Source organism: Macrobrachium nipponense, chromosome 30, assembly GCF_015104395.2.
Source record: "Macrobrachium nipponense isolate FS-2020 chromosome 30, ASM1510439v2, whole genome shotgun sequence".
Taxonomy (NCBI): Eukaryota; Metazoa; Arthropoda; class Malacostraca; order Decapoda; family Palaemonidae; genus Macrobrachium; species Macrobrachium nipponense.
Genome location: NC_087218.1, coordinates 57,511,677 through 57,539,481, shown reverse-complemented (window position 1 = coordinate 57,539,481; position 27,805 = coordinate 57,511,677). Strand labels below are relative to the sequence as shown.

Below are 27,805 nucleotides of genomic sequence, written 5' to 3'. Positions count from 1 at the left end.
GGCCTAAAGAATTTTTACCTCTACCTTCGGTGATACCTTCTACCTCACCTGCAAAGAATGTGAAGTAGCAGTGCTTCGGAGGAAGCTTAAAGTGAACAGACAACTTCTTCTTCGAAACCCAGCAAGACATCGGGTTTCGTGAATTCAAGAGGTCTCTGTCAATTAATATTGCTTTTCGCATAGGTGGATGGAGTTAAGGAAGATCTCGTTTGCTCTACCGCAACCTTTGCCATTCTGCAATAATTTAAGTTGCCACGACCGCAGTCAAGACTTTGCGCTAAGGCAGTTACGGGTTATGTAAGGCTCGATGTCCTGCACGTCAGGACTCTCGGCAACGTTCAGTAGGATTCTTGCAAAGGCACTCATCAAAAGGACTCTCTTCAGGAAAGCGCAAGACAGGACTTCCTTTGCCATACTGCCAATAATTTTAAGCTTTAGCAGGCATTAGTTGTGATACGGGAGAGAGAAGCTGGTTGGAGAGTTTCTTCCTCTTCCCAGGATAATTTTCCCAAGCTTTTTACCCCATCTGAAAGGGTTTTTCAGATGATAGATTTTGTTAGTTTCTAGTCGGGACTACGCTGCCGAATTGAACATCGTCGTCCTACTTGCCGTAAGCCCAGTCTCTTAACAGGATTCTTGCCCCTTCCTCGTTTGAGACGGGAATCAGAAAAATTAAATGCTCGACTCCCTGGATTACGTTTTGTCAATTCAGGTACTTTCCCCCATTGACAATATACTTTCGTTTTGTCAAGTAAGTGGGTATCCCCTCTTTGACAAAATATCTCTTTTGTCCCGTAAATGGGTAGTTCTCATGACAAACATCTCATTAACTTGATATTGCGTAAGCGAATAAGCTCTTATTGACAAGATTCGGAAGAGCTCTCATTCGTCATTTGCAGACTCGTACAAGAAATAGACTTGTAGACTAACGTCAATGAACGCTTATGTCCAATAACATAAGAAGCTTGAGCTGACTGCTTCGACTGCTTCGATTCTCTTAAGTTTTGTTCATGAAACTTGCCTGTCAGATATGTATGTAGCTGTATTTCCGAATTCAGCTATATATATGTCTGCCAGGTAAGTAGGAACAAACTTTATTGTGATATAATTTCATTTTTTGCCTTGCGTTATTTTACTTTTGGCTGGTTGGCAAGTCATATACGCTTGCTGTAGTTGCCTCTTCGGATGGCAACCGAGAGGTCTGTTGTCTATTTTAAGGACATTTAATCGTTACTCCCTGCAGCCTAACAGGAGTTTCCGATTTATCTTTTCCGTTGTATGGTAGTGTTCTGACGACACAAACGCATCTATATATTTAGCGTTTTCTGTTTCGCTTAAATATACCAGCTTGAGAGTCGTTCTGCTCAAAAAATAACGGACCTATTTCTTCGTAGAATAGGGTAGCTGGCAACCCAGACATAAAGTTAAGAGACGACGTTCGTAAGCTGCTTGCTGCTGCTGTCACGCTGTCTGTCCTCCAGTCCAACCGAGCCAGTATTCAGTGACAGATCGTGCGCTGTCATGCGCCGTAGGTTACGTCTCTCTCTCCTGCGGGATTGACTGACTAACCGTATCTCTGTGCTGACGGTTACGTCTCTCCTGCGGGATTGACTGACTAACTGTATCTGTCCTACAATCACGGACTTTAGCCTAAGATTGAGGGGATTTCTTACGTGAATGAATAAACGTTGCATTCGTTTTGCCTTACTATGTTCAACAGAGTTCTCTCTTAATCCTTTCGGTGCTCGTTACCGCACGGTATGGAACTACGAGTCTACTGCAACATTGCACTTTTATTTGCTCTCCTGCTTAGGCAAAGCGCAGCCTTATTTAGGGAAGTAAGCATACTCGGGGGAGGGAATGGATGAGCTTGCTGGGGACCATTTCCTTCCTGAAGAAGTTTGTTTCCCCGAATAGACTGCAATTCAGACCACAGTTTTTTCCCTACCGGGAAACTGAAATATATTCAAGATCTAGCAATGATTCTGAAAACATCTCTCAGTGCGGCTATCACCTGAGGTGATAGAAAGCAGGTGCCGGACATCTGGATAGGGTTTCAGATGTCCTGGATCTTAATCTGAAAGAAGTAAAAGCGATTCGGTAGTCCCTCCAGTCCTCGAAACGAGTTTTTGGGAACCAGTGGTCCAGATCAACTCTGATATTCCACAGCTCTCTCATATCTTAAGAAGTATCTTCTCTCGGTCCTTGTTCGAGTTTACGAGAAGAGCCTATTATAACAACAGGCGTAAAATGTAACGATCCTCTACAGGTTCGTTACAGGATTGCAAAAGTCCGTACGATTCGTCTCGATCGGCTGCAGCAATTATTCACTTCCGAGTGGAATCTTTCTTTAGAAGGAAGTTGAGAGTTGTGTAGACTTTAGGGACGCCCTTTCATTCTTCTCTTCGATATGTTGAGGACGAAGAGGCGGCTTCTTCTCTGCTCCCTTATTCTCGATCCGGGATCGGTACCATTTAAACGCCATCCTATGATATTGAACGGGGATGGATGTTTAGTCTCTTTTTCCCCTTTTTCAATCGCTTAGGAAATGTAATAAGAGGATTTATGACGTCACAGGGAGCGACAATGACGCTGATCGCCCCATGTTGGCCATTCAGAATCCTGGATTCACAGAGGTCACATATTTCCTAGTTCACTTTCCAAGGACCTTTCCGAGAGAGTCGGTCTACTCTAACTCGAAAGGTACCTATAACCTCTCCGCTCTGAGTCTGACTATGTTCAGACTATCGAGAGGTTGACAGGAATAAGATTACAGTCTTCCTTTTCCGTCTGAAGAATGGGATAAGCTGGCAGTCACAACTATTAAAGAATATGCAAATATGTTGTTGACGGCCTTTGGGCTCAGAGATTTGCGTCTGTCAAACAACAAAGCCCTTCACGATTTTTGAGTTCTGTGGAATCTCGAAACTCCGCTCACCATCTACTTTTTGTCGACCTGTTTTCTCGGAGTCAGACACTCGTGCGAGATCAGGCGACATATAGTAGCCCTGAGTTTCTTGTTGACGAAGTCAGTTGCGTTATACACCCCCGATGATCGTGTAACATGAGACCAGGTTGGACTGTCAGGCATTCTTCCTTCGGGACTGAATCGCCTTTTTTGCTCCTCGCTCCTTTCTCCTGGCACCAGAAGCTCGAGTCAGTTGATTCGCTGACGACGTTGGGTTGCGTTGATACACCCCCAAGGTTTGCTTAGATTGAATCGCCCAGGCAGTCCAGACACTCATTCTTCAGCGAAGAATAGTGCCTTATGGTCTTCAGGGTACAGCCTTGCTGTCCTTGATTCGTCTGACTGGTCAAACTGGTCGGTCACCTGACTTTAGTACAGACGGATTGACTGTGCATGTCCAGATCGAAGCTTTCAATATGGAACTTAGACGTAGTCTGAAGTTCTTGATGTTAAAGCATTCGAACCTCTCCTACCTGTTAACTTTTTGCATGTGATCAGGAAGGCCTTCTTCTAACCACCCTCCCTAGATACGACAAAGAGGGTAGTGAAATTTTAAGCCATCGTCACAAGTTTTGGCTTTAGAAAGGACAATGCGGTGTGCTCTCTAAGCCTTCCGTTGTGGCCTAAGAATGGAAACCCGTTTTGTCCTTGGGCCAGAAGCTTGGAAGCAAGGATGGCACAAGTTAGTGGGCAGGAGCCAGAGAGAGTCCTGTGCCCTGTCGGGTCTCTCAAGTTTTATCTACATAAAACTCAAGAAAGTCGAAGTCATTCGGGCAATCTGCAGTGTTCCGAAAAAGACCAGACTTGCCCATATCGAAGAACACCCTGGCTTTAGTGTTAAGGAGTTCTTTCAAAAATGCTCCTTCATTGTGTTTGCACAAAGATTTGAAATCTTTTTATCTAAATGCTCACGAGGTGAGGGCGCGGCCTCGGAAGCATTTCAACAGAGCATGGCACTCAGTAACATCCTGAGTACCATGTTTTAGCGAAGCAACTCTGTGTTCACTTCACACTCCCTGCGAGATGTGAAGATGGCATATGAGATCTGCTGCTCGCTAGGGCCATACGTGTCTGCAGACACAATCTTGGGGGCAAGAAGTACCACTCATCCTATCCTGTAGAAAATGGTTAGGAAGAGCTCTTAATTTAGTTGATTGAGTCGCCGACAACGGCGACTTCTTAACTCTTAACTTAGTTAAAACACCTTAACTTTGGCTAGGTTGGTCAGGTGGTGATATATATATATATATATATATATTTATTTTACTTCTTAGCCCTCATGGTATGGTCAATATGGTCTAGTCACGTCGTGGTCTCGCCCCTGTTGACAGATCATCTGGAGTGCACCAGCTATATAGGTCTCTACCTCGCTGGCAACTCTAGTAGCACAAGCAGACTTACGTGGCAGTAACCACGAAGCCAGCTATGCTAACAGGTGGAACCAAGATGTAAATCATCTGCATGCATTTGTTTCCTAAAATCCTTCTATTCTGTCCCTTCCCACCTCCAAAGGTGGGATTCAGCTATATATATATCTGACAGGTAAGTTTCATGAACAAAATGATATTGTTATGATACAATAAGTTTGTTCATACTTACCTGGCAGATATATAATCAAGTACCCACCCACCTCCCCTTCAGGGGACAGTGGAAATAAAAATTATGAATAGAAAATGGGAATGGTTCCTGATACCCGCCTCCCAGCGCGGCGGGAATGGGTACTAACCACCTGGCCGACCACTGCGTGTGTCGGAAGTTTTTAAAATTCTGTCGGACTTCAGAAAATACAGCTATATATATATCTGCCAGGTAACGTATGAACAAACTTTATTGTATCATAACAATATCATATTAAAGGATATTTCGCTGGCGACAGAGCCAATCGCCCAGAAATAGATTTTTCCTTACGTCAAAATCCCTTTTTTGGCCCTCCCTACCATCCCCGTGTATCTTATGGTGGGTGCCTTAGGGGCGTGGAAAGGATTGGAGTTCAGGTCAAAAGGTTGCATGGCCGTCGAACCCCGGGGCATTTACCTGGCCTGGGAGTGGTGGAATAACTGGTTTTTTCTGGTCTGTGTCGGATTGACAATCCAGGTTTCTCCTACAGTAGTAGTTCGAGGTAAGTACTATAGCTAGGAAAAATACAAATTACCAAGAATTTGTGATATTAGTTAGGTAGTCCTCTCTACCTTCTTTAAGCATTAAATGACATTTTAACATTTTCAAAGGACCTTTAGTGGTGTGACCAAAAACCAGCTCAAAATGACTAAATCCTGTAGCGTCATTTGGTGCCAACCATAAAGCTAACAAAACAAAAGGTAACTTTTCTCCCACTCATGTTCATAGTTATTACACTATTTTTGATAAGTTGTGGAAGTCACTAGTTTAATACCTAACTCTTTCATTCTATCCCTGAAATATTTGTATACAAAATTACTGCCATTACCACTGTATAATACGAGGCAGACCAAACTTGGAAAAATAATGTAACGCGTTTAACTATGGTCCTTGCGTTACAGCTTTTTACAGGTATTGCCTCTGGATAACGAGTTAGTCTATCAATGATTGTTAACAGATATAAACTCCCTCCCTTACTTCTAGGCAAAGGTCCAACCATATCGATAACTACATTCTCAAAAGGTTCGCCAATTGAAGGACTATTACACAATGGAGCTCAGGGAATTACTTGATTCGGTTTTCCAGTAATTTGGCATTCATGAGAGCTTAAAACATACCTCTTCATATCACTTCTCATTTTAGGCCAAAATACACCCTACTAATGCACCTGAAAGTTTTATTTAGTCCCAAATGTCCTTGCTCATCATGCGTTAACTTCAAAACTAATTCACGAAGCTTCTTAGGCACCACTAATTGTTCGGTGATCTCCTCTTTGCTACCTGACATAGGACGAACATAACAACACAAAACTTTGTCTTTTAAACAAAATGTTTCCTTACACACATTATCGAGATCATCATCCAGTTAACATTAAAAAATTTGGGTTAGTGTTTCATCCTCTCTCTGAAACTTGGCTAGCTCAATCTTATTCAAAAGGTTAGTGCCTAATTCAGCACAGTAACTATTACTTGATTCTACTACATCGATTATGTTATTCTCAACAGCCACACCTTCAGCTTGGCTATCACTGTCACCACTGATAAGAGTCATGTCTCTCAGCCACACTCATGCCAAGATCAACCTCGCCACCTCTGTCACACTCGTTCGAATCCGCGAACAAACTTTGACCATAGTCTATGTCTTTATCCAAACCTGACCTAGTTACTACCATTTCAGGCACTGGAATCTCTTTCACAACAGGATTCACATACTTGGATAAAGCTATGTCATTACCAACAACAATGTTAATGCCATCAATGGGCAAACTGTCAACAGCTGCTAGTTTCACCTCTCCTGACACTCCCTGACTTTCCAAGTTTACCTTCAACAAAGGACATGTAACACAAATGTTTGGAAATCCACCTAACATGACTTCTTCTTCCATGTTGATTTCTGCCCTGTTTGGTACACACACACTCCTAATTAGGGAGCCAGCAGCTCCGGTGTCCTGAAGCAAGACTATTTCTCTCAAATCCCCTCCTCCAAGAGAGGAAACTACACCTTCTAACGGAAATTCTCCATAAAATTTCCAGTTTCTTTCATCACATAATTCCTACTTGACAAAAGGTTAACTAGACACTGGTTTCTTAACGTCCTTCCTTTCTGCTACACAATTTCTCGCTAAATGCTCTTTCTCATTACATCGGAAACTTTCTCATTACATCGAAACAAGTTAATTCTGAGCTACTAAAAGCCCCTTTATTCTTACAAACCTTAAGATGTATGACCAGGTTTTCTGCATGTGTAACAGTAATAGTCATTTTACTCGCATTGCTATTACTAGAACTGAAACTTTTACTGCTTTGTACTTTACCTGATGAAGGATCATTTTGCTTCTTACTGACACTTAAATTATGAGTCAGATTATATTCGTCTGCTAACCTAGTTGCTTCTGCAAAAGATACTTCTCGCCTATCTTCTATATAAAGCTTAATCTCAGGGGATACGTTATCTTTAAAGTTTTCTAACAATACCCACTAAGTTCTTCAGACCATCAAAATGATCAACTTTAGCGGAAGTTTACCAATCACAAAACAGGCTTTCTGACTTTTTACCATATTCTACATACTTAATCCTTAAACGCCTATTGGACGTATTAAATGTCGACGAAAATTGTCTGTTGGGTGCTTAATTGACGTATGATGCGTCGACACAAAAATTTTTTTTTTTAAATTCGCGGAAAAATAGTTATAGGCCTACTTAGCAAAAACTTTTGAATCACACACCTTGAGGGATGCTGGGAGTTCACGGATCAAGCTGTTGTTTTGTTTACAAGCGTTACTCAGGCACGCATGCGCGACTTTCTTTTTTCTCGCACTAAAAAGCATCAGCGACACATCTTGGAAATTATTTCGTCACTTTGACGTAATTTTTGCACCATTTTATATTAGCCGTTACATAGAGTTTTATATATAAAAATGTGTGCAATTTCATGTAGAATACAACAAAAACAACCCATGGTTGTAGCTTTTATCAGTTTTGAAATATTTTCATATAAATAACGATAAGTGCCAAAATTTCAACCTTTGGTCAACTTTGACTTGACCGAAATGGTCGAAAAACGCAATTGTAAGGTAAAACTCGAATATTCTAGTGATATTCAATCATTTACCTTCATTTTGCAACAAATTTGAAGTCTCTAGCGCAATATTTCAATTTATGGGGAATTTTTTAAAAAAGCTTTTTCCTTACGTCCGCGCGGTAACTCTGCCGAAAAATCAGAATTTTTTTTGTCCGATTGTCGTAATGTTTGCACCGTTTTATATTAACCGTTACATAAAGTTTTATATATGAAAATATGCACAATTTCATGTAGAATACAACCAAAAACAACCCATGGTTGTAGCTTTTATGAGTTTTGAAATATTTTCATATAAATAACGATAAGTGCCAAAATTTCAACTTTTTGTCAACTTTGACTCAACTGAAATGGTCAAAAAACGCAGTTGTAACTAAAACCTCTCGTTAATTTCTTAGTTAGTATTTCAATCATTTACCTTCCATTTTGTCAACAGATTGGAAGGTCTCTTAGCACAATATTTCGATTTATGGTCAATTTTTGAAAAAAAAACTTTTTCCTTACATCCGCGCGGTAACACTGCCGAAAAAATCAGAAATTTTTTCGTCCGATTCTCGTAATGTTTGCACCGTTTTATATTAGCTGTTACATAAAGTTTTATATATGAAAATGTACGCATGTCAACAAAAAACAACCCAAGGTTGTAGCTTTTATCAGTTTTGAAATATTTTCATATAAATAACGATGAGTGCCAAAATTTCAACCTTTGGTCAACTTTGACTCGACCGAAATGGTCGAAAAACGCAATTGTAAGCCAAAACTCTTACATTCTAGTAATACTCAATCATTTACCTTCATTTTGCAACAAATTGGAAGTCTCTAGCACAATATTTTGATTTATGGTCAATTTTTGAAAAAAAAAAAAAAAAAACTTTTCCTTACGTCCGCGTGGTTACTCTGCTGAAAAAATCAGAAATTCTTTCGTCCAATTGTCGTAATGTTTGCACTTTTATATTAGCCGTTACATAATGTTTTATATGTGAAAATGTGCACAATTTCATGTAGAATACAACTAAAAATAGCTCATGGTTGTAGCTTTTATTATTTTTAAAATATTTTCATATAAATCATGATAAATAGAAAAAATTCGACCTTTGGTCAACTTTAACTTGACCAAAATGGTAGAAAACTGCAATTGTAAGTGATAACACTTACATTCTAGTAATATTCAATCAATTACCTTCATTTTGCAACAAATTGGAAGTCTCTAGCACAGTATTTCGATTTATGGTGAATTTTTTAAAACTACTTTTTTTTTATGCCCGCGCGTTACGAATTCATGCATCATATTGTGATAATATTTTCTCTGTGTTGCTTTGATCATTTTACAATTTGTTATATATCAAAATCATTGCAGTTTAGTGTACAATACAACGAAAAATAATTAACTCATTAGCTTTAACCGTTTTCCTCACAGCATGTTTTGTATACAATTATATATGAAATTTTTTTTTCGCTGCACTGTCATATATTCCAATATTTATATATGAGAATGATATTTTTTCATTTCTGATGGTTGCGTACTAAACTTCAGGCAATGACAAAAAAAGGAGCCAAAAATGAACTCGTAATCTTGAAAACTAAGCATGCTGTGATTTTTTGAAAAAAACTTTTTTCTGCTTCGGCGCTCGCTCCCAAACGTTGCCGGCATACAGGAGACACTTTCGGAAATACCGGCTTGGCGTTTAAGGGTTAATATTCTCGTCCCTTCTCAAACTTCTAAATTTCTTACGGTACGCCTCCGGTACTAACCTGTATGTGCTAAGAACAGTTTCTTTCACAATATCATAATCTTCACATTCCTCCTTAGACATGCAACTATACACAGTAAACGCCCTACCACGCAAAACTAACTGCAAATATAGAGTCCACATTTCTTTAGGAGAACCTACTCTTTCCATTAACTTCTCAAAACACATGAAATATTTCGTTACATCTTCCTCATCAAACTTTGGTACTAACGTAATTTCAACACTGCACTCATGCCTAAATCATCAGCTTCATTTTTGTTCTTGCCTGTCTGACTGTTAAGAGTACTTCGCCTTGAACGAGCGATTTCCAACCCAAGCTTACATTCTTTCTATCTCTCTTCCTACTGCATTACCATCATTTCTCTCTCTTTTTGCATTTTCATTACTTCTCTCTCAGCTGCTCTTTCATCTCTCTCATACTTTTCTCTTTCTTTCCTCTCAACATATTCACAGAGATCATTTCCTTCTAGATCTAGAAGCTTACCAGACTCAATAAACTCTTTCGTCATCTCACTCATTCTGGTTCTTTCTATATTCTCCCTGTTTCAGTCTGTTACAGTGCTGAATATCCTGGCCTTTGGTTGCCATCTGTTACGGACCATGATCCGCTAAGGTTCTTTATTACAATAAAAAAAAAGGATTCAACACCAACAATTGAAACATGGGATACAGATATAGAAAGAAAAAACCTGTAAGAGGAGTGTTTAAAAAATTTATTCTGTGGTATTAGTAGGCCTAATATACCTGTGTGCAAGAATGCTGTAATTTCTTCCATGTTCCTTAATTAATCAGTGCATGCTGAATCCTGGTTTTTTACTATTTTTTAAAGTAAAGCTTCATGACATTTGTTTTGTAAGCACTTTTAATTTGCTTAAAAACCTTTTGCTAGAGAATATTGTCAACACAGCTCAATGAAGGTGTAACTCAGTTTTTGCCACACAGTATATGCGAGATATTAGAAATTTATATGGGAATTGTAAAGCCCTTAGTCCTATTGTCGAGGCAATGACAATTTTCTCTTGAACCTAATACAGAGTAATCGTCCTCTATTATTGTTAGGTTTGTTGCTAGGAAATCCTGGGGTCAAGTTTGGGGAGCATGAAGGTACAAGTCTTGCTACAAGTGCCTTGCACCCTGCTGTGGATCCACCATATGGTGCCATTTCTTATGAGGAAGAAACACATGACAAGCAAGAGTGTTTATATGCTCTTCCTCTTATTAAGTAAAGCTCTCGTTCACCTGACAGAGCGGATGTTTTTTCTGGCTGCACAAAACCTTTCAGTGTGATAGTCAGATAACTAATGGTAGGTAAGATTCATCCTAAATAATGCTCCCCACATCTTAGAAGTTGGTCAGGGAGAATTTTGACAAGCACATAAGCATTCTGGTGGGATAACAGTTAATTATAGACAGTCCACTCGGGTCAGCCTAGTATTATTCTCTTGTTTATTTTGAATATGATAGCACCTAACAGCACAAAGATATAAGCTAACTTTTAACAGTATCATAAAAATTCTTATTTATTTTCCTGTGTAAAAATACTAATTTTTATTTGCTATACACAGGATCTTGATAACATCATTGTTTTAGTAATATTTATTTTACTATTTTTATGGAAATCAAAATTCATAAGGTTAATTTTAATCTTAATTTTTTTTTTACAGTGGAACAAGAAAGCAAGCTATCCCTTTGAAGTGATGCTCATCCTCATATCTTTCCTTATTGCTTGGGCTGAGGCCTGGTTCATAGATTTTCGTGTTTTACCTCAAGAAGCAAGGGCGAAAACCATTCTTGAAGGTTAGTCTTATTATTTTTCATTTCTGTGATATTGACAGATGAGCTTAAACTTTTGAGTGCAAGAATTCTTTGGGGTTGTGTAGATGAAATTTAATTAACATTTTGCATTTATTGCCACTTTCTTTTGTTTTTTCTTACAGCTGCGAGTGGTGGCCATTATTCAGGTAGTGACCCAATGATACCTCAGTTAGAAGCGGTGAGGAATTACCTGAATAATTATACAGAGACAATTGGAGATTTCTATTCTCCCATGGAGTCACCCTTAGGTAAAAAAAAATTTTCTTAAAACCATCTGTTTTTCTTATATTTGCTTTAAAAGAATTTTGTAGTTCATAATTCATGTTTGACAAAAATATTTACTTTGCAGCTTCTGATGATGAAGAAGATGATTCCAGAAGAGGTGCTACTAAGTTGTCTCCAAGGGTAAGTCAGTAGAGAACAAAGCCTTTTGGATTGCATCAAAATACTGTAGACTGAGCTTTTTCTATGCTACTTAAGAAAGTGTTGAATTCACTTAGTACATATTTAGTACTAAATCATCAAAAATGGGCAGAATATTGGACCTCTGCTAATTGTTTTACCCAAAAACAGTAAATGAATGGCAAAAATTTTCATCTACTACTTGTTACTAGATAGTAAACAGAAAAAGGAAAGTTACTTCAGTAGATGTGAATCATGGTAGAATATTTTATCTAATTAAGTACAGTTGCCCACAAAAGTGAGAAATTGTTAAATAAATGGATCTATATAGTGTTCAATAAAGTGATATTTGGCATTTCTTGAAACATAGCATAGTTTAAATGGAATTGCTTATGATTTACTACAGTTTATTTTTTGATAGTGTAGTCACTGTCTTGTCCTCAAGGAGTTGCCCTTTTATGGTCTTTTTGATAGTGTAGTCACTGTCTTGTCCTCTAGGAGTTGCCCTTCCATGGTCTAACCAGAGCTCCATGGTGACCAGACCAATGTCAGAGAATTCTCTTTTAGCTGGTCTTGTGGACAGGTATTGTGTTGTAATGATAAACATTTTAACACATGATAGATTATAAATGGGCTCAGGATAAGAGTGCACTTTCTCTTATCCTCAGCAAATGCTAAAACTCAGTTTATCTACGTCAAAACCCTCAAGAAGTAGTGGCTGTGTGTGTGCGCTGTTATATGTTTACATATGACCAAACACAGACCATAAAGGCATTCCTTTTCTGGCCGATAAACAAACCAGAGCTTATCAAGGTCATTCTTCGCTTATTCAGCTAAGTGCATAATTTTAAGTTCCAGTCTTAAACATTAAACCCCGTAGGCTGTACCCTTAATATAAATTGGATAACTAATAACAGAGCGTAATAAAGTAAGGAAGGTTCTGGGTATGGAAGACCAAGAACGAACCCGCCACGAGGCAGAACAATGCTGCCATGCTTCCGACCTAGAGCTCGTATTTATACCTAAAAAACGGCAAATACTGACTCAAGGCCGGAAAAAACCAAATAGCAATAATCACTGATTACTTAACTTAGCTGCTGCGATGGCTGTACGCTCCATGATGAATAAATCCAGTAAAAAAGGGCACAAAAACACAGAGCAAAAAAGGGCACGTGTATACGTAGTGCGCTAACTGAAAAGGATGGCCACCAGAGGCGCAGCAGTCGGCAGCATGGGATGGAGTAGTAGTAGCTGCTGCCACTCTGTGGGTCGGCTCCCCTCTTGTGGGGATTTTGTAGTGGGAGATTTCTATTGGCAAGCGGTTCGTGGTAGTGGTCTCACTCGCCATAGTGTTCATACCGACACCCTCTTGGAGGGTGAGCGAGTCAGTTGTACTGACCTTTTCTTTATTTTATTTATTCTCTGGTATGTGTTAGTACATTTACCTTAGAAATAATGGATTAAAGGATATTTCGCGCAGCGACACGAACTGAGCCCAGAAATGTTTTTGTTTAGACTGTAGAACAATTATTTTATTGTGCGTGAAAGGCTATAAATCGGCTTTTTTCGCCAGCACTTGTTGACGCTTCTTACATTTTATGATTGTTAGGTTAGCTCCAAGAATTTCATTCTTTGCTTATTCATTTTATTACCGAGGTTCATGGAAACATGTAGGTTGAGAGCTAAGTGTATAATTTTAAGTTCCAGTTAAAATTGTATTAATTTAGACTGTGGGGCTTTGATTTTGTTGTGCGTAAAAAGCCATAAACTTTTTTTTTGCCAGCACTTGTTGGTGCTCACGATTTATGATTGTTAGCTCCAAGAATTTAGTTCTTTACTCGTTGATTTCATACCGAAGTTCGTGGAAACATCTAAGTTGAAAACTAAGAGCATAATTTCAAGTTCTAGTCAACAGCTTTTTGCTGGCACACGTCCATGCCTCTTATATTTTATTATTATGATCGTTAGCTGTTTGTAGAAACAAAAATTGTTTTCGAGAATTTATCATTCTATTTATAAGTTTTATCTAAAGATGTGTTCCACAATTATTATTTATTAATGATAAAGATGATCCTTTCAGGTAACGATGTCGGCAATAGCCTAGCAGGCAGTAGCGTACAATCTGCATCAATTCAGTGAGAATATGTTAGCTAAACTGTTGTGGGTTTTGTCTAGCATAAATATAGAGAGGAGAGATTGGACAGTGTGTAATAGCCAAACCAGCTTGTGACGTATACTGCCTGGAGTCATTGCTATGCGTTGATTCTTTTGTAAACAATGGCACAACCCATACAATCTCATGGGAAATCCTGTACTCTTTAAAACTTGTTTTCTCGGATGTCCGTCAAGACTCTCTGATGATTTATGCACCATTTGTTATATACAATATGTACTTTATGCAGAAATCAAAATATTCAATTTTGCTGATATATTTCTTCAACAGTTAAGCCATAAGCTTTTGTAAATATGGCAACTACAATATGGTCATTTTCTAAGTAGTCTATAAAGATTTGTAAATTATCTTTGCAGAATTTACCAGGGGCAATGTGTACTATATGTAAAAATTATAATTTTAATTATGTCTGCTGTACTTTGTAGTATACACTTGAGCAATATAGTTGACCAATTTGTCAATGTTATATATGTGCCTTTCTTTCGCCTATAAATTAGAGTCCTGTTTCACACTCTAGCGGCAGAACTGATTATTATCATTCTTTATTCATGGATCAAACTGACACACAATAAAGTTTGACAACAGTATGGTAAAATAATTGTCATCTCCAATGCTGTACAGTGGTCCCCCCGTATTCGCGGGGGATGCGTACCAGACCCCCCCGTGAATAGTTAGAATCCGCGAATGTTTGGAACCCCCCTCTAAAAATAAAATGCTCATAAACTATCTTGAACATGCAAACACCAAAGTATCCCTGAAAGACCATCCTTCATCAAATATACATAAAATATCCTATTATGGTTCATATTAATCTTTGAAATATTATTAATACTATTTTAAAGTAAATCGTACATTTTATGTTTATACATAAATACATACTATGTACGTACTGAATGACTTAGTTACGCATGTGAAAATAATTCAGTCCCCCCCATAAGTATTCAGTCATGCACGTTTTCTTTCATACTGTTACTATTTGAGACATCCATTTTCTTTTTACAAGGGAAGTGAAATCACAATACCAAATGTCTACTTAAAGTATTATCCTACATCAATATACCATTGAATTGGTATTATTAATATCATTTTAAAGTAATCTTAAACATTTTACCATTAGAAATATATAAACAGCCAATAGCAGAGAGAGAGAGAGAGAGAGAGAGAGAGAGAGAGAGCGAGAGAGAGAGAGAGAGAGAGAGAGTGTTATTGTTACTGTTTAATCTCATTAAACGTAATATTATTTGTAAACTAGTACAGTGGTACCTCGAGATACGAAATTAATCCCGTTCCGAGCGGCCCTTCGTATAATGAGTTTTTCGTATCTTGGACACATTTTACATGTAAAATGGCTAATCCGTTCCAAGCCCTCCAAAAACACCCCATTAAATTTCATAATAAAGCTAAATTGACCTATAAACAATGAAATACTACAACAATTTGGACCATTCAATACCTAAATTAAGAATAAAAATTGAAAACCTGTAAATAAAGTGTATATTAGTGTACAAGAAATATTATTACTGTAACGTAAAATGTAGAAGCTTACCTTTCGAGTGAGGCTATCTCCGATAGTGGGGGCAGAGGAGGAGGAGGACAAACGGCAGATAACGTACGTATGTACGTACACTTTACTTTACGAAAACACACAAAAAATTTAAGGAGAACCATAAAACTAAAATTTACGAAACACCTTAACAAAACTGTAACACTTAACTTACAAAAATCTAGAAATTACGTTAAAAATTTTTTTTTATTTTTTATTTTTTTTATTTTTTTTTTTTTTGCTTTTACGTAGGCTTTTTTTTTTTTTTTTTTTTTTTTTTTTTTTTTTTTTTTTACAGAATTTCAACTTTATCACCGCTTTCAACGTTCTGTTTTTCATCACTTTGTTCTTCCTTTTTGCTTTCAACTTTCTGTTTTTTATCACTTCATGGTTCTTCCTTTTTGCTTACTCCTGCTAATGCTGAAGGCCTCTTTAAAAAATAACGATCCAAGGAAGATTGCTTCTGCCTACTTTTTCACAATGTTCCTGAAACGACTCAAGCAAACGTCATCGAACTGCGCAAGCATACGACCTGTGTGAGCCTTTTCAGGGTGTCTTTTTCGATAAACAATTGCACTTTATGAAAAGCGCCTAGAATATCCTTAATTCTGCCGTTGTCATAGGCTCCACTCCTCCTCTTCCTCGCCGCTGCTAGAGACTCCTCTTGAACGACGTTAAGTTGCATGGCCTCCAACTCCTTCAGGTCATCCGTCGTAAGCTCCTCTTGGTGCTCCTCGAGAAGGTCGTTGATGTCGTCCTCGTCGACGACCAGCCCCATGGACTTGCCGAGTGCAACGATCTCATCAAGATCTGGTTCCAAAACAGTTTCGGATCATCAACTGTTTCTGACTCTGCAGTACCAGCTTCGCCCACGTCGAATCCCTCGAAGTCTCTGGCGGATACGGCATCAGGCCAGAGTTTCCTCCACGAGGAATTCAAGGTTCGCTCGAAACCTCCTGCCAAGCTAGGTCAATGAGTCGGATGCAAATGACGATGTCGAAATGCTCCTTCCAAAATTGACGCAAGGTGAGGTTTGTGGTATCGGTGATGTCGAAACATCTCTTGAAAAGATGTTTCGTGTACAGCTTCTTAAAGTTCGCTATCACTTGCTGGTCCATGGGCTGGAGGAGAGGGGTGGTGTTGGGCAGAAGAAAAAGAATCTTAACGAAGGAATACTCTGCTAGGATATCTTCCTCGAGGCCAGGAGGGTGGGGAGGGGCATTGTCCAACACCAGCAGACATTTCAGGGGAGGCGCTTCTCTTCCAAAAAACTCCTTCACAGTCGGGCCGAAACACAGATTTACCCACTCCGTGAACAAAAGCCTCATTACCAGGGCTTTTGCATTTAGCCCTCCACATCACTGGAAGCTTCTTCAACACTTTGTGGGCCTTGAAGGCTCGAGGAGTCTCGGAGTGATACACCAGTAGGGGCTTCACCTTGCAATCCCCACTGGCGTTCGAACAAAGTGCGAGCGTAAGCCTGTCTTTCATAGGCTTATGCCCGGGTAGCTTCTTCTCTTCCTCCGTGATGTATGTCCGACGAGGCATTTTTTCCAAAAAAGGCCAGTCTCATCACAGTTGAAGACTTGCTGAGAACTGTAGCCTTCCTTGGTCATCATCTCGTCGAACGTCTTTTTAAAGGCTTCGGCCGCTTTCGTGTCCGAGCTGGCAGCCTCCCCATGATGCACCACCGAATGGATGCCAGTCCGTTTACGAAATTTCTCGAACCAGCCATGCGAAGCCTTGAACTCTGGGGTTGGCGTTGAAGTCCCTTCCCCTCCCTCGTCTTCCGCCTGCGCAATCAAATCGCCGAAAATAGCACTGGCCTTGTGAGCGATTGCTGTCTCCATTACTGTATCGCCAGCGATTTCTTTGTCTTTTCATCCAGATGAGGAGCAGCCATTCCATCTCGTCGTGCACATGGCTCCTCTTGCTGGACAAAATAGTGATGCCCTTCGACGGTGTAGTTGCTTTGATGGCATCCTTCTGTTAAGGATGGTGCCTATTGTCGATGGATTACGGCCGTATTCCTTTGCGATCACACTCAATCGCATACCAGCTTCGTACTTCTTTTATGATCTCCACTTTGTCTCCAAAGAGAGCATGGCGCTTTCTTTCCGTGAATTTCAACTTTCTTGGGACCCATGACTACGTTAATTTACGTAAAGTTACACAATATACAGTCTTCGCACAACACGATAATATGTACTTGCAACGAAATCACTAACGAATTTACGTTTACTAAACGAAATTCGTTGGAGGCAACGAATGCCGATTGCATATGGTAAAGTTTCGGGTGCGGAGTGGCCGAGGCTAAGGGACGCCAGCGCGTACGTATAGAAGATGCATGATGGGAGGGATGCTGTCCAATCAGAGAGAAGGATCTCATGGCTTGGCTAGCATCAGGAACCAATGGGAGAGCAGGAGGATGGTGGCGAGTCTACTAGCACTAAGATGGCGGCGTGCGGCGCGAGTTTCAAAATTGTTATCGGGCGAATCTCGGACTTTCAGAAACCTTTCGTATCTTGAAAACTTTTCGTATGTAGAGCAGTAAAATTTTTCGCATTGGCTTTTGTAACTTGGATTTTTTCGTAAGTTGAGCCTTTCGTATCTCGAGGTACTACTGTACTGTATATTATTTTACCATAAAATGTAGTAATGTCCTTAAAGATATACTTATACATACACTTCCAGCCCAAACAGAGGGCGAGAGTTACCACTAGCGCATGCTAGTATCTTGTGTGGAGAGAGAGAGAGAGAGAGAGAGAGAGAGAGAGAGAGAGAGAGAGAGAGAGAGAGAGAGAGAGAGAGGGTTGTCCTTATTTAAAAGAGTGAAGTGGATAGATTATTGTACTTCTTTAAAATACTATCACATATGAATTTTGAATATAGTTATATTACTATTATTATTATTATGCAAAAATATTAATAAACATACACATGTACCATAGAAATTCTCTCATCTCAGTAAAAGAGAGAGAGAGAGAGAGAGTTTACATTATCCTGAGATATGGCAACACAGTTGTTGGACCCCAGCCAACTCGGCTTGCTACTGGAGTTCCAAGAGAAAGATGCGGGGTAAAGTGCATTTTCTTTCATTCTTACGTAATTCTTTTTATTTATAAACTAAAATCTTGCTAATTCACTTTAGTATTTTCTTTAATGAATTTATATTATTGCTGTTTACATTAATATTGATATTTGAAAATTAGTAAATCATCATCCAAAAAACATACATCGCTTTAAGGGGATCGGCTGCCTAAAAAACCCCAAAAACCCCAAAAAAATATGAAACATATTCGATTTGCTGAAAAAAATTCCATGGCTTCGTAGAGCATTCAAGAATGTGTCCACGAAGTATTATGCTAAAATTCGCCTACTTTTCTAGTTATGGCCTGAAATGTAACAATAACTTTATACCCACAAAACACCAGTAGCGCAAATGATTTAGTCTGTATAGTTTTTGTGATTTTTGTTACGAAAACTTCCTTTGAAATGAAATATATAATGTCAATAATAGCCTAATTGGTACCTTCTTAGTTATTCCTAGACAAGACAAAGCACGGCATCATGAGTCATGAGGCTCAGCGCGTGCCCCACTGGCCAACAGTTGCTTATAAAACTTGCACGTTATAGGGTCGCATTTTTTCACACTCGCTAGCCTTGACTGAACTCTGTGTTTTCTGCGGTGTTTTTAGTTTTTCACCACCATGCCTAAAAGGTCCAAGACTTCACTTCATGCCTCTAGAATGCTGAAAAGCCAATTGGATATGCCCATCGAAGAAGTAGAACAGAGAATTCAAGAAACTAGTGTCAGAGGGGATGAAGCGACAACGAGAGAGAGAGGCGCCGCGCAGCAAATGGCGCACGCTATGATCTCTGCTGTCCAGAGGCCAACCACATCCACCCCTAATCGTCTCTTTATTCGTTCATCACTGCTAAAGGGCAAAGATATTTTAGAAGAAGAAAGCAGTAGATCGGAGGTCTGATATTATCAATGATAGTGAAAATAAAATTATAATAATAAGTGAAGAAGGACATAATGGCATCATTCAACCATATATTCAGTTCCAAAGAAAATCAACGTCATGACTTTGTCCAAAAGGGGAAGATTCTTGGTGCTATTTTCAGCGCAGCATAGCAATGGGTAAAGAAAGAGAGAAAATAGAGTTCAAGAGATCTTCAACAGTTATCAATTTAGATGCTGAGAGTGAAAGGAAAATAAAGGCTGTGTATGAAGTCCTGTCTGAGAAAGAATTGCTTGAACGCTGCGTTCGTGGTCTTACACAAAACCTGAATGAAAGTTTCATTCAAAATTTGGAACAGAGCACACAAGACTAAGTTTGCTGGAGCACAAAGATAATCAATTAATTAATATTCCTATTCATAATAATTTTGCATTAATACTCAAAAATAAAAACTAAAACCATAAAATTAATGGTAACACAGTCTTTTACCTTTTTTTATGTACCTAAAAACTTTGAAGGCCCGTTTCTCAAAACATAAGTTTTTCACCTTCAAAATGTATCTCCTCCCTTAGTATTGGACCAATCTAAATGAAATTTCATATATAATATGGGGAAACATGGTAGATTAAAAAAAACCCAGGGATTTTTAATATTTTGAGTTTCTGATTTTTGGCAATTTTTTCCTCTAATTTTTCTGGGAAAATTTCATTAAAAAAAAAAAAAATTCATATCTCGAAAAATAATTGAAAAATCAAAAATCCCCGGCTTTATATCAAAGGTCCATATGTGTTTTATACGTGGTTCAAATCTCATCCCTTAAAACCAAAAAGCAGAGGAGGAGATGCATTTTGAAAATGGCCATTTTTGGCCAAAAAATGCTCTGGCGTCACAAAACCTAAGGTCACTGAACAAATTTTTTTCCCCAGAAGTTCCACACAATATCCTTTAACAAACCCCCTATATATCAACATCCTGTTGTTAAAAAAGTCGGAAACCAAACCGGCCGATCCCCTTAAGAGAGAGAGAGAGAGAGAGAGAGAGAGAGAGAGAGAGAGAGAGAGAGAGAGAGATTATCGTAGTACGTATTTGTAAAATACTTTCACATATGATTTTTGTAATTACAGTTATTATTATTATTATTATTATTTGAAAATATTAATAAACATATTACGCATATATGTACCATAAAAAATCTCTCATCTCAGTAAAAAAGAGAGAGAGAGAGAGAGAGAGAGAGAGAGAGAGAGAGAGAAGAAGAGAGAGAGACGATAGGAGACGAGAGAGAGAGATAAGGGAGGAGAGGAGAGAGGAGGAGAGAGAGAGAGGGTGGAAATTTCATGAGCAGTTTGATGGCAGCAACAAATCAGCTCCTTCCCCCTCCGGTCACTTAACTTGATACGTATATCTGAGTTTTTTAGTACCTGGAGTTTAGAGAAAGAATCTGACTGGGATTTCCTTCATTCTTCATAATTTTTAAATTTATAAGCTAAAATCTTACTAATTCACTATGGTATTTTCTTTAATGAATTGATATTATTGCTGTATAAATTAATATTAATATTTGAAAATAGTAAATCATTTATTTATCATACAAAAAACATACATCTTTGTAGTAGAGAGAGAGAGAGAGAGAGAATTATTATTTTTATTATGTGATATTTAAACTTATTAAACTTACTAATACAGTATTAATCAAAATTAATATTTGAAAATTAGTAAATCATTTTTGTATCATAAAAAATGTATTTAGTCATGAAAATAAACATCAAAATACACTAATTAGTGATTATTTTCTTCGGAAAATTCCGCAAATGGGCGAGTCCGTCCGTGAATAATTCTAGATAGGTTCCAAAGAAAAATCCGCGAATGTGTGAGTCCGCGAATACGGGGGGAACACTGTACTACATATAAACTTCATCCATAGGCATAACATAATAATAGTATCAATAATAGCCTAGGTTCAATAGCCTGATACCTAACAGCCATATTTACTGCTCTGTACTGTTGGTTGAGGTGAGGCGTAAAACAAGCTCATCTTAGGTTAGGTCACAATTAAGGCATCCAGGATTTTGGGACAATTAGAAAATAAACCAGGGATTTCTTTGAAATACAATTGTTTTTTAGATATATTTTCATTGTTAACCATTGTTAACAGTATACACATACTATAAAAATTCAAGTCTCAGTAAATGAGGAGAGAGAGAGAGAGAGAGAGAGAGAGAGAGAGAGATGAGAGAGAGAGAGAGAGAGAGAGAGAGAGAGAGAGAGAGAGAAATTGCATGAACCTTGGTGGCAACAACACAAACAGCTCCTCCCCTCCAGTCTAATTACTTGATAACTGACAGATTTAGTACCTGGAGTTAGAGAGAGAAGACTGGGATTTCCTTCATTCTTACATAATTTTTCAAATTTATAAACTAAAACCTTACTAATTCATATTAGTATTTGCTTTAATGAATTGATATTATTGCTGTGTACATTAATATTAATATTTGAAAATAGTAAACTCTTTTATCATACAAAAAAAAATATAATCTCTGTAGGAGAGAGAGAGAGAGAGAGAGAGAGAGAGAGAGATAATTACTATTTTGTTCATGAAACTTACCTGACAGATATATATATATAGGCTGTATTCTCCGAAGTCCGACAGAATTTCAAAATTCGCGGCACACGCGTGGGCGGCCATGGTGGTAGTACCCATTTCCCGCCGCTTGGGGAGGCGGATATCAGGAACTATTCCCATTTTCTATTCATATTTTTTTCTGTCGCCGGTCGGTAAACAACTGTTTACAGACCTCCGCCTAGGATTTTGAAACTTCATTAGCCGCTTAAGTATCCTAATTATTCTTTCGATTATTGACTTGGATTTGTGGCTAGGCATACGCTATCGTAAATTTTTTCATTGCATTTGATGTCTGAAGTAGTTAGCCTAGTTTCAGACTTTGTTGTCTGCTTGGGGTAAGGTGAAGCTACCGGAACTTTCGGTAGACACTCGCTTAGTATATATGGCGTTTACATGTTTTCTTTGTTTTCATAAGTTCAATGTAATTAGTGTAAGTGTGACTGATTATGGAAGAAGTAGGATTCATGTACGCATTTTTTAGAGCGTTTTAAAAATGAATCAGGAGTTTTCCTCCACAGTAAACAGAGGTTAGAAATAATGAACCTTCTAACCTCCTGTAGATTTTATTTTGCCTAACCCTGTGGGTATGGCTTACGGGCCTAGAAGAAGTGTCTGCTAGAGATTACATCAAGTATCTTAGACTAAAGTGCTCGCTCTCCAATCAGTGTTGTGAAGTGTAGTGCCCCTTGTGTTGTGGAGGGGGCGTCAGATCGGCCCCATAATGCCTCTAGGCCTGGACCTCTGTCGGACTCCCAGGACTCAGGGAGAGGGCATGTCGAAAGCCGCAAGAGGGTTACGGGGGCTCCCCACCGATCTGGCGTCCCTTCGGCAGAACCTGTTGACGCTTCCCAGGCTGCTAAAGATCGTGCACGTGCACGAATCTTGAAAGGATTGCTTCTCGTCCTCTGAGGCGTCCTCCCCCGCGCAAGGGTTGGAGCTCTCGGAAGGACTCGCGCCCTCTAAGAAGCTTTAGAGAAGAGGACGCTTCACGTCCTCTCTCTCGTTAGGAGGGAACGTCAGATCGGCCCCATAACGCCTCTAGGCCTAGACCTCTGTCGGACTCCCAGAAAACCAGAAAACCAGAGGGCATGTCAAAAGCCGAAGGAGGGTTACGGGTTTTTCATGCTGATCTGGCTTCCTTTCGGCAGGTCCTGTTGTCGCTTCCCAGGCTGCCGAAGATCGAGCACGTGCACGAATCTTGAAGGATTGTTTCTCGTCCTCCGAGGCACCTCCCCACACAGGGGTTGGGGCTCTCGGAAGGACTCGCGCCCCCTAAAGAAGCTTTAGAGAAGAGGACGCTTCACGTCCTCTCTCTCGTCACGAGAGGATGAAGAGTAAAGAGACCACATTTACCCTTTTCGAAGAATGCACTGGCTCTTTTCCTAAGGGACATATTAAGGAGGCTCATCATCTTGCCAGAAGAGTGATTTGAGCCTCCTGCAGTGAACGTCATTTATCATTCAGTAAATACATTATTAAGGCTCATTTCATACAGAAAAGTGATTTGAGCTCCTGCGAGTGAAACCTCATTTATTACATTATTAAGGAGGCTCATTCATCTTGCCAGAAGAGTGATTTGAGCCTCCTGCGAGTGAACGCTCATGAAGTTAGAGCTGTTTCAACCTCGCTAGCATTCCAAAAGAATTTGGTAATCAAGGACATTCTTGATTCCACCTTTTGGAGGAGCAACTCAGTTTTCGTCTCCTCTCCTCATGGCGCTCCGTATACGTTATGTAACGTTCGCTTTACTTCGAAAAGCAAGCTGATAAGTTTGACGTCCGGCAAGCTGCTTTGCACAGTCAAACAACTTATGTCTCTGGTTCGGCATAAGAAGGGCAATTTAGACGTGAGCTAGCTTTTGGAGGTGCTCGACGTCCTATAAGTAGAGAACATTCCTCCAGGACGCTCGGCAAGCACCTTGCGAGGGTGTCTTTCGGACGCTCGGCGTTCCTTTGCTGAGTGCGTTTCTGGAGATGTTCTTTTGCATTACTAAAGACGCGCAAGTTGTCACACAGGCAGCCACTGTCTTTGTAAAAAGGTATGAAGGTCTTTAAGGCCCGTCTTGAAGACGAAAAGCCATACGTCTTCCTTTTGTGTTCACACACTTCAGGAGCAGCGTTCGGTTCTCCATGGAGACTCGCATGAGGACGTCCCTTGAAAATATTCAACGTCATACGCAAAACGCGGTTCGTCATACATGAGATGTTGGCAAGGTCGCTCGCCAGGACGCCTCTTGGCGGGATTCTTGCATGCATCAGGGCGCTCAACGAGTTCTTCTCTGAAACGTCGTTCAGAAGACTTGGTGTTCTCTGCTCAGACAGCTCTAGCTACGCAGGAGACGTTTTTTTTGTTTTGAGGACGCTTTCCAGGACGCTTTTGTTGAGGACGCTCGGCAGGAACGCTTATGAGGACGCTTTTTTGCACATTCGCCAGGACGCTTCGGTGGAAGCTCGGCAGGACGCTTTGCGAGAGAAAATACTTGTAGAAGGCGTTTTATTTGCTGTTCCAGGACGTTTCTTGGGACGCTTGACGCTTTATAAACGCTCGTCAAGAGGAGGTTTTTTCAGGACTCTCCACAGGACATTCCTTTACAGAAATTTTTTAAAAGGATTCGGAGTTAGCGGAGAGACATACCCAAATTTTTTCTTCGATCATCTTTCCTCTTCATCGATTTCTCTGAGAATCGGGAAGATTATATACTCGGATTCTTGGGTGACTTTCGGTCATGTTAAAGGGTTTTCCCCTATTAGGCAAAGTGCTAATATTTTGTCAAGTAAGGACGTTTTCCCCATTGTCAAGATACTAAACGTTTTGTCATTTAAGTGGGGGACCCCTCATAAATGGGGTAGTTCTCATTGACATAGATTTTAACGTTTTTATCGTTTAAGCAGATAAACTCATTAACAAATTTCGGAAGAGCTCTCATTCATTTTCAGAGGCTCATCCGGGAGTAGGAAAAAGACTTGTAGACTAGATCCAGGAAGTCTTATGTCCAATATCATAAGAACATTGAACGGTCCATTTTCGATCCTCGGTTCTCTCTTGATGATCTCTATTCGAATATTACTCCCTTTTCTTGGCAAAGAGTCTTGGAAAAAGAGTCAAGGAGTTCTTTTAAAAAGTCTCATTCATTAGAACGTGGACAGTCTCTTTTTCCTTTCTTTCTCTCTTCCTCGTCGAGGAAAGATGTAGTAGAGAATTCGATGTTCAAATTTCTACAATACTTACGTAGTTTATCTTTGCGTCATTTTGCTAACGCATGGGGTCAAGTCATATACGCATATCGTATTTACCTCTGCGGATAGAAGCCGAAAGAACTGTTGTTCTAAATGTATTTAATTGACACTCCCTTCAACCTTCCAAGAGTTTTTCGGAGTGAGAATAACTATTCAGGTATTGTTATGACAACACCAACTCAGATTCTGTATTTAGCGAATTTTGTTTCGTTTAAATATGCCTGCTTGAGAGTTTCCTTTTGCTCGATAATTTCATACCTATCCCTTCGTAAAAGGAGTAGCTGGCAACTCAGGCAGATAGTGCGAGACGATGAACAAGGCTGCTGTTACTGTGATCTACGCAGTACCGTCTAGCTCGGTGTCATGCGCGGTTGGTTGCGTCTCTCTGCCCTACAATCATGGATTTTAGCCTCGGGTTGAGGAAATTTCTAGTAATCATGAATGAACATGCCTTCCGTTTACTTAGAAATTTCAACAAGATATCTCTTATACTTGTTCGGTGCGGGTTTACCGCACGGTAACAGAATTCTGTACGAATCTACCGCGGCATAGCACTATAATAATGCTCTCCTGCTTATGGGTAGGCTCCACTTTGGAGGGGTCCCGATTGTAAAAAATCGTAAAAAATATTTGCCAAAAATACACTAATCAAGACAGGCTAATGAAATTATCAGGCATTATTAGCACTATAATAACGCATATTCTCTGTGAGTTTTATCATCCTACAGGGAAAATTAATGATTTTATTTAAAAAAATGTGAAAAAATGCAAAAATTTCCGGGCCCCTCGTACTGAAGGTTATTTGGTGATTGGTGAGAAACTACAGTCTTGAATAGAAATTCGGTGTGACAGAATGTTGGTATATCCACCTGGAACATGCACAAAAAAGAAAAAATTATCAAAATAGAACAGTAAATAAGCACGTACCAACAAAAAAAAGAGCAACAACTTCAGGTAAGTTCAGCGAAAGCCCCGGCGAAATAGCAGGCTATAGCTAGGAAGAAATATCAGGAAAATTCAAATCTCTCGATTTAGGGGCAAAACCTTTTGAGAGTTTGTAGTTATTATGTCACTTGATAGCCTAAAACATCTAAAAATTATATTATTTAGGACAATCAAAGAAAAACCCACCTCCAAAAAAAAAAAAAAAAAAAAAAAAAAAAAAAAAAAAGGTGGGGGTGGTTTTTCTTGATTGTCCTAAATAATATAATTTTTAGATGTTTTAGGCTATCAAGTGACATATTAACTACAAACTCTCAAAAGGTTTTGTCCCTAAATCGAGATTTGAATTTTTCCTGAATATTTCTTCCTAGCTATAGCCTGCTATTTCGCCGGGGCTTTCGCTGAACTTACCTGAAGTTGTTGCTCTTTTTTTTGTTGGTACGTGCTTATTTACTGTTCTATTTTGATAATTTTTTTTGTGCATGTTCCAGGTGGATATACCAACATTCTGTCACACCGAATTTCTATTCAAGACTGTAGTTTCTCACAATCACCAAATAACCTTCAGTAGAGGGGCCCGGAATTTTTGCATTTTTTTCACATTTTTTTTTAATAAAATCATTAATTTTCCCTGTAGGATGATAAAACTCACAGAGAATATGCGTTATTATAGTGCTAATAATGCCTGATAATTTCATTAGCCTGTCTTGATTAGTGTATTTTTGGCAAATATTTTTTACGATCGGCGGCACCCCCCAAAGTGGAGCCTACCCTTATGCAAAGCGCAGCCTTATTTAGGGAAGGAAGCAGGCTGAGTGAGGGAATGGATGAGTTTGCTGGGGACCATTTCCTCGCTGGAGAAGCTTGTTTTCCCTGAATAAACAGCAATTCGAGACCTCTACAATTTTTCCTCACGAAGAAATTGGAATAACATCAAAGATCTTGTAATAATTCTAATTTTCTCTCAACGCCTTGAAGATCACCTCGGGTGATAGCGAGTGGGGCCAGACATCCGAACAGAGGTGGAACAGATGTTCTGGCACATTGTCCCTGAAAAGAATTGGAAGCCAAAATTGGTCGGCTCTCCAGTTCCTCGAAGGATGAGTTTGGATCGAGTGGCCCAAATCATCTCGGATAATTTCTCAGATCTCTCATAGCTCAAGAAGAGAGAATTAGTTATGGGCTTGGGGGCACGGAACGTAACGATCCTCAAGAGGTTCGTTAAACTAGTGCACGTCCGTGCGGGTCTTCTCGATCGAAGGCAACAACTACTGACGTCTGAGTAATCCTCACTTAGAAGTATGTCGAAGTGAGGAGAGACTGAGGGGGCGTCCTTTCGTTAAGTTTTTTCGTAAATATTGAAGACGAAGGAGCTTCCTCTTAAGTTGTTCCCTTATTCATGATCCTAGAGGATTAGCTTTAGTCGCCACATGTTGGCCTCTAAGAGGTTGGATTCACAGAGGTCAGGTAATTCATAGAAATTGTCCAAAGACCCTTCCCGAGAGAATCGGTGTAATCTAACATCGTCACTTAGTGAAGTATCTAATATCTCCTCCTCTCCGGAGTCTGAAGGCGTTCAGACTATCGAGAAGCGATAAGATCTTCAAGATTATGGCAGTCTCTTGGCCAGGCAAAGCAGTGCTGGCCTATTTTCAGTGTTCAATGTCGGTGCGGGCCGTTTCTGGAGA

The 27,805-nt window shown here is 39.4% G+C and overlaps 2 protein-coding genes across 2 annotated transcripts in view; one reads left to right on the top strand and one right to left on the bottom strand.

Annotated features, from left to right (window-relative positions):
* The window catches only part of LOC135202074 (steroidogenic acute regulatory protein-like), an 86,682-nt gene extending 72,352 nt beyond the window's left edge, over window positions 1-14,330 (top strand). Inside the window, exons 3-6 of the mRNA XM_064231331.1 lie at window positions 11,080-11,212; window positions 11,353-11,478; window positions 11,580-11,635; window positions 13,713-14,330. Of these exons, the coding sequence (XP_064087401.1) occupies window positions 11,080-11,212; window positions 11,353-11,478; window positions 11,580-11,635; window positions 13,713-13,736 (339 nt within the window). The 3' untranslated portion in view covers window positions 13,737-14,330. The remainder of the gene's footprint in view (window positions 1-11,079; window positions 11,213-11,352; window positions 11,479-11,579; window positions 11,636-13,712) is intronic.
* The window catches only part of LOC135202169 (steroidogenic acute regulatory protein-like), a 321,018-nt gene that overhangs the window by 228,485 nt on the left and 64,728 nt on the right, over window positions 1-27,805 (bottom strand).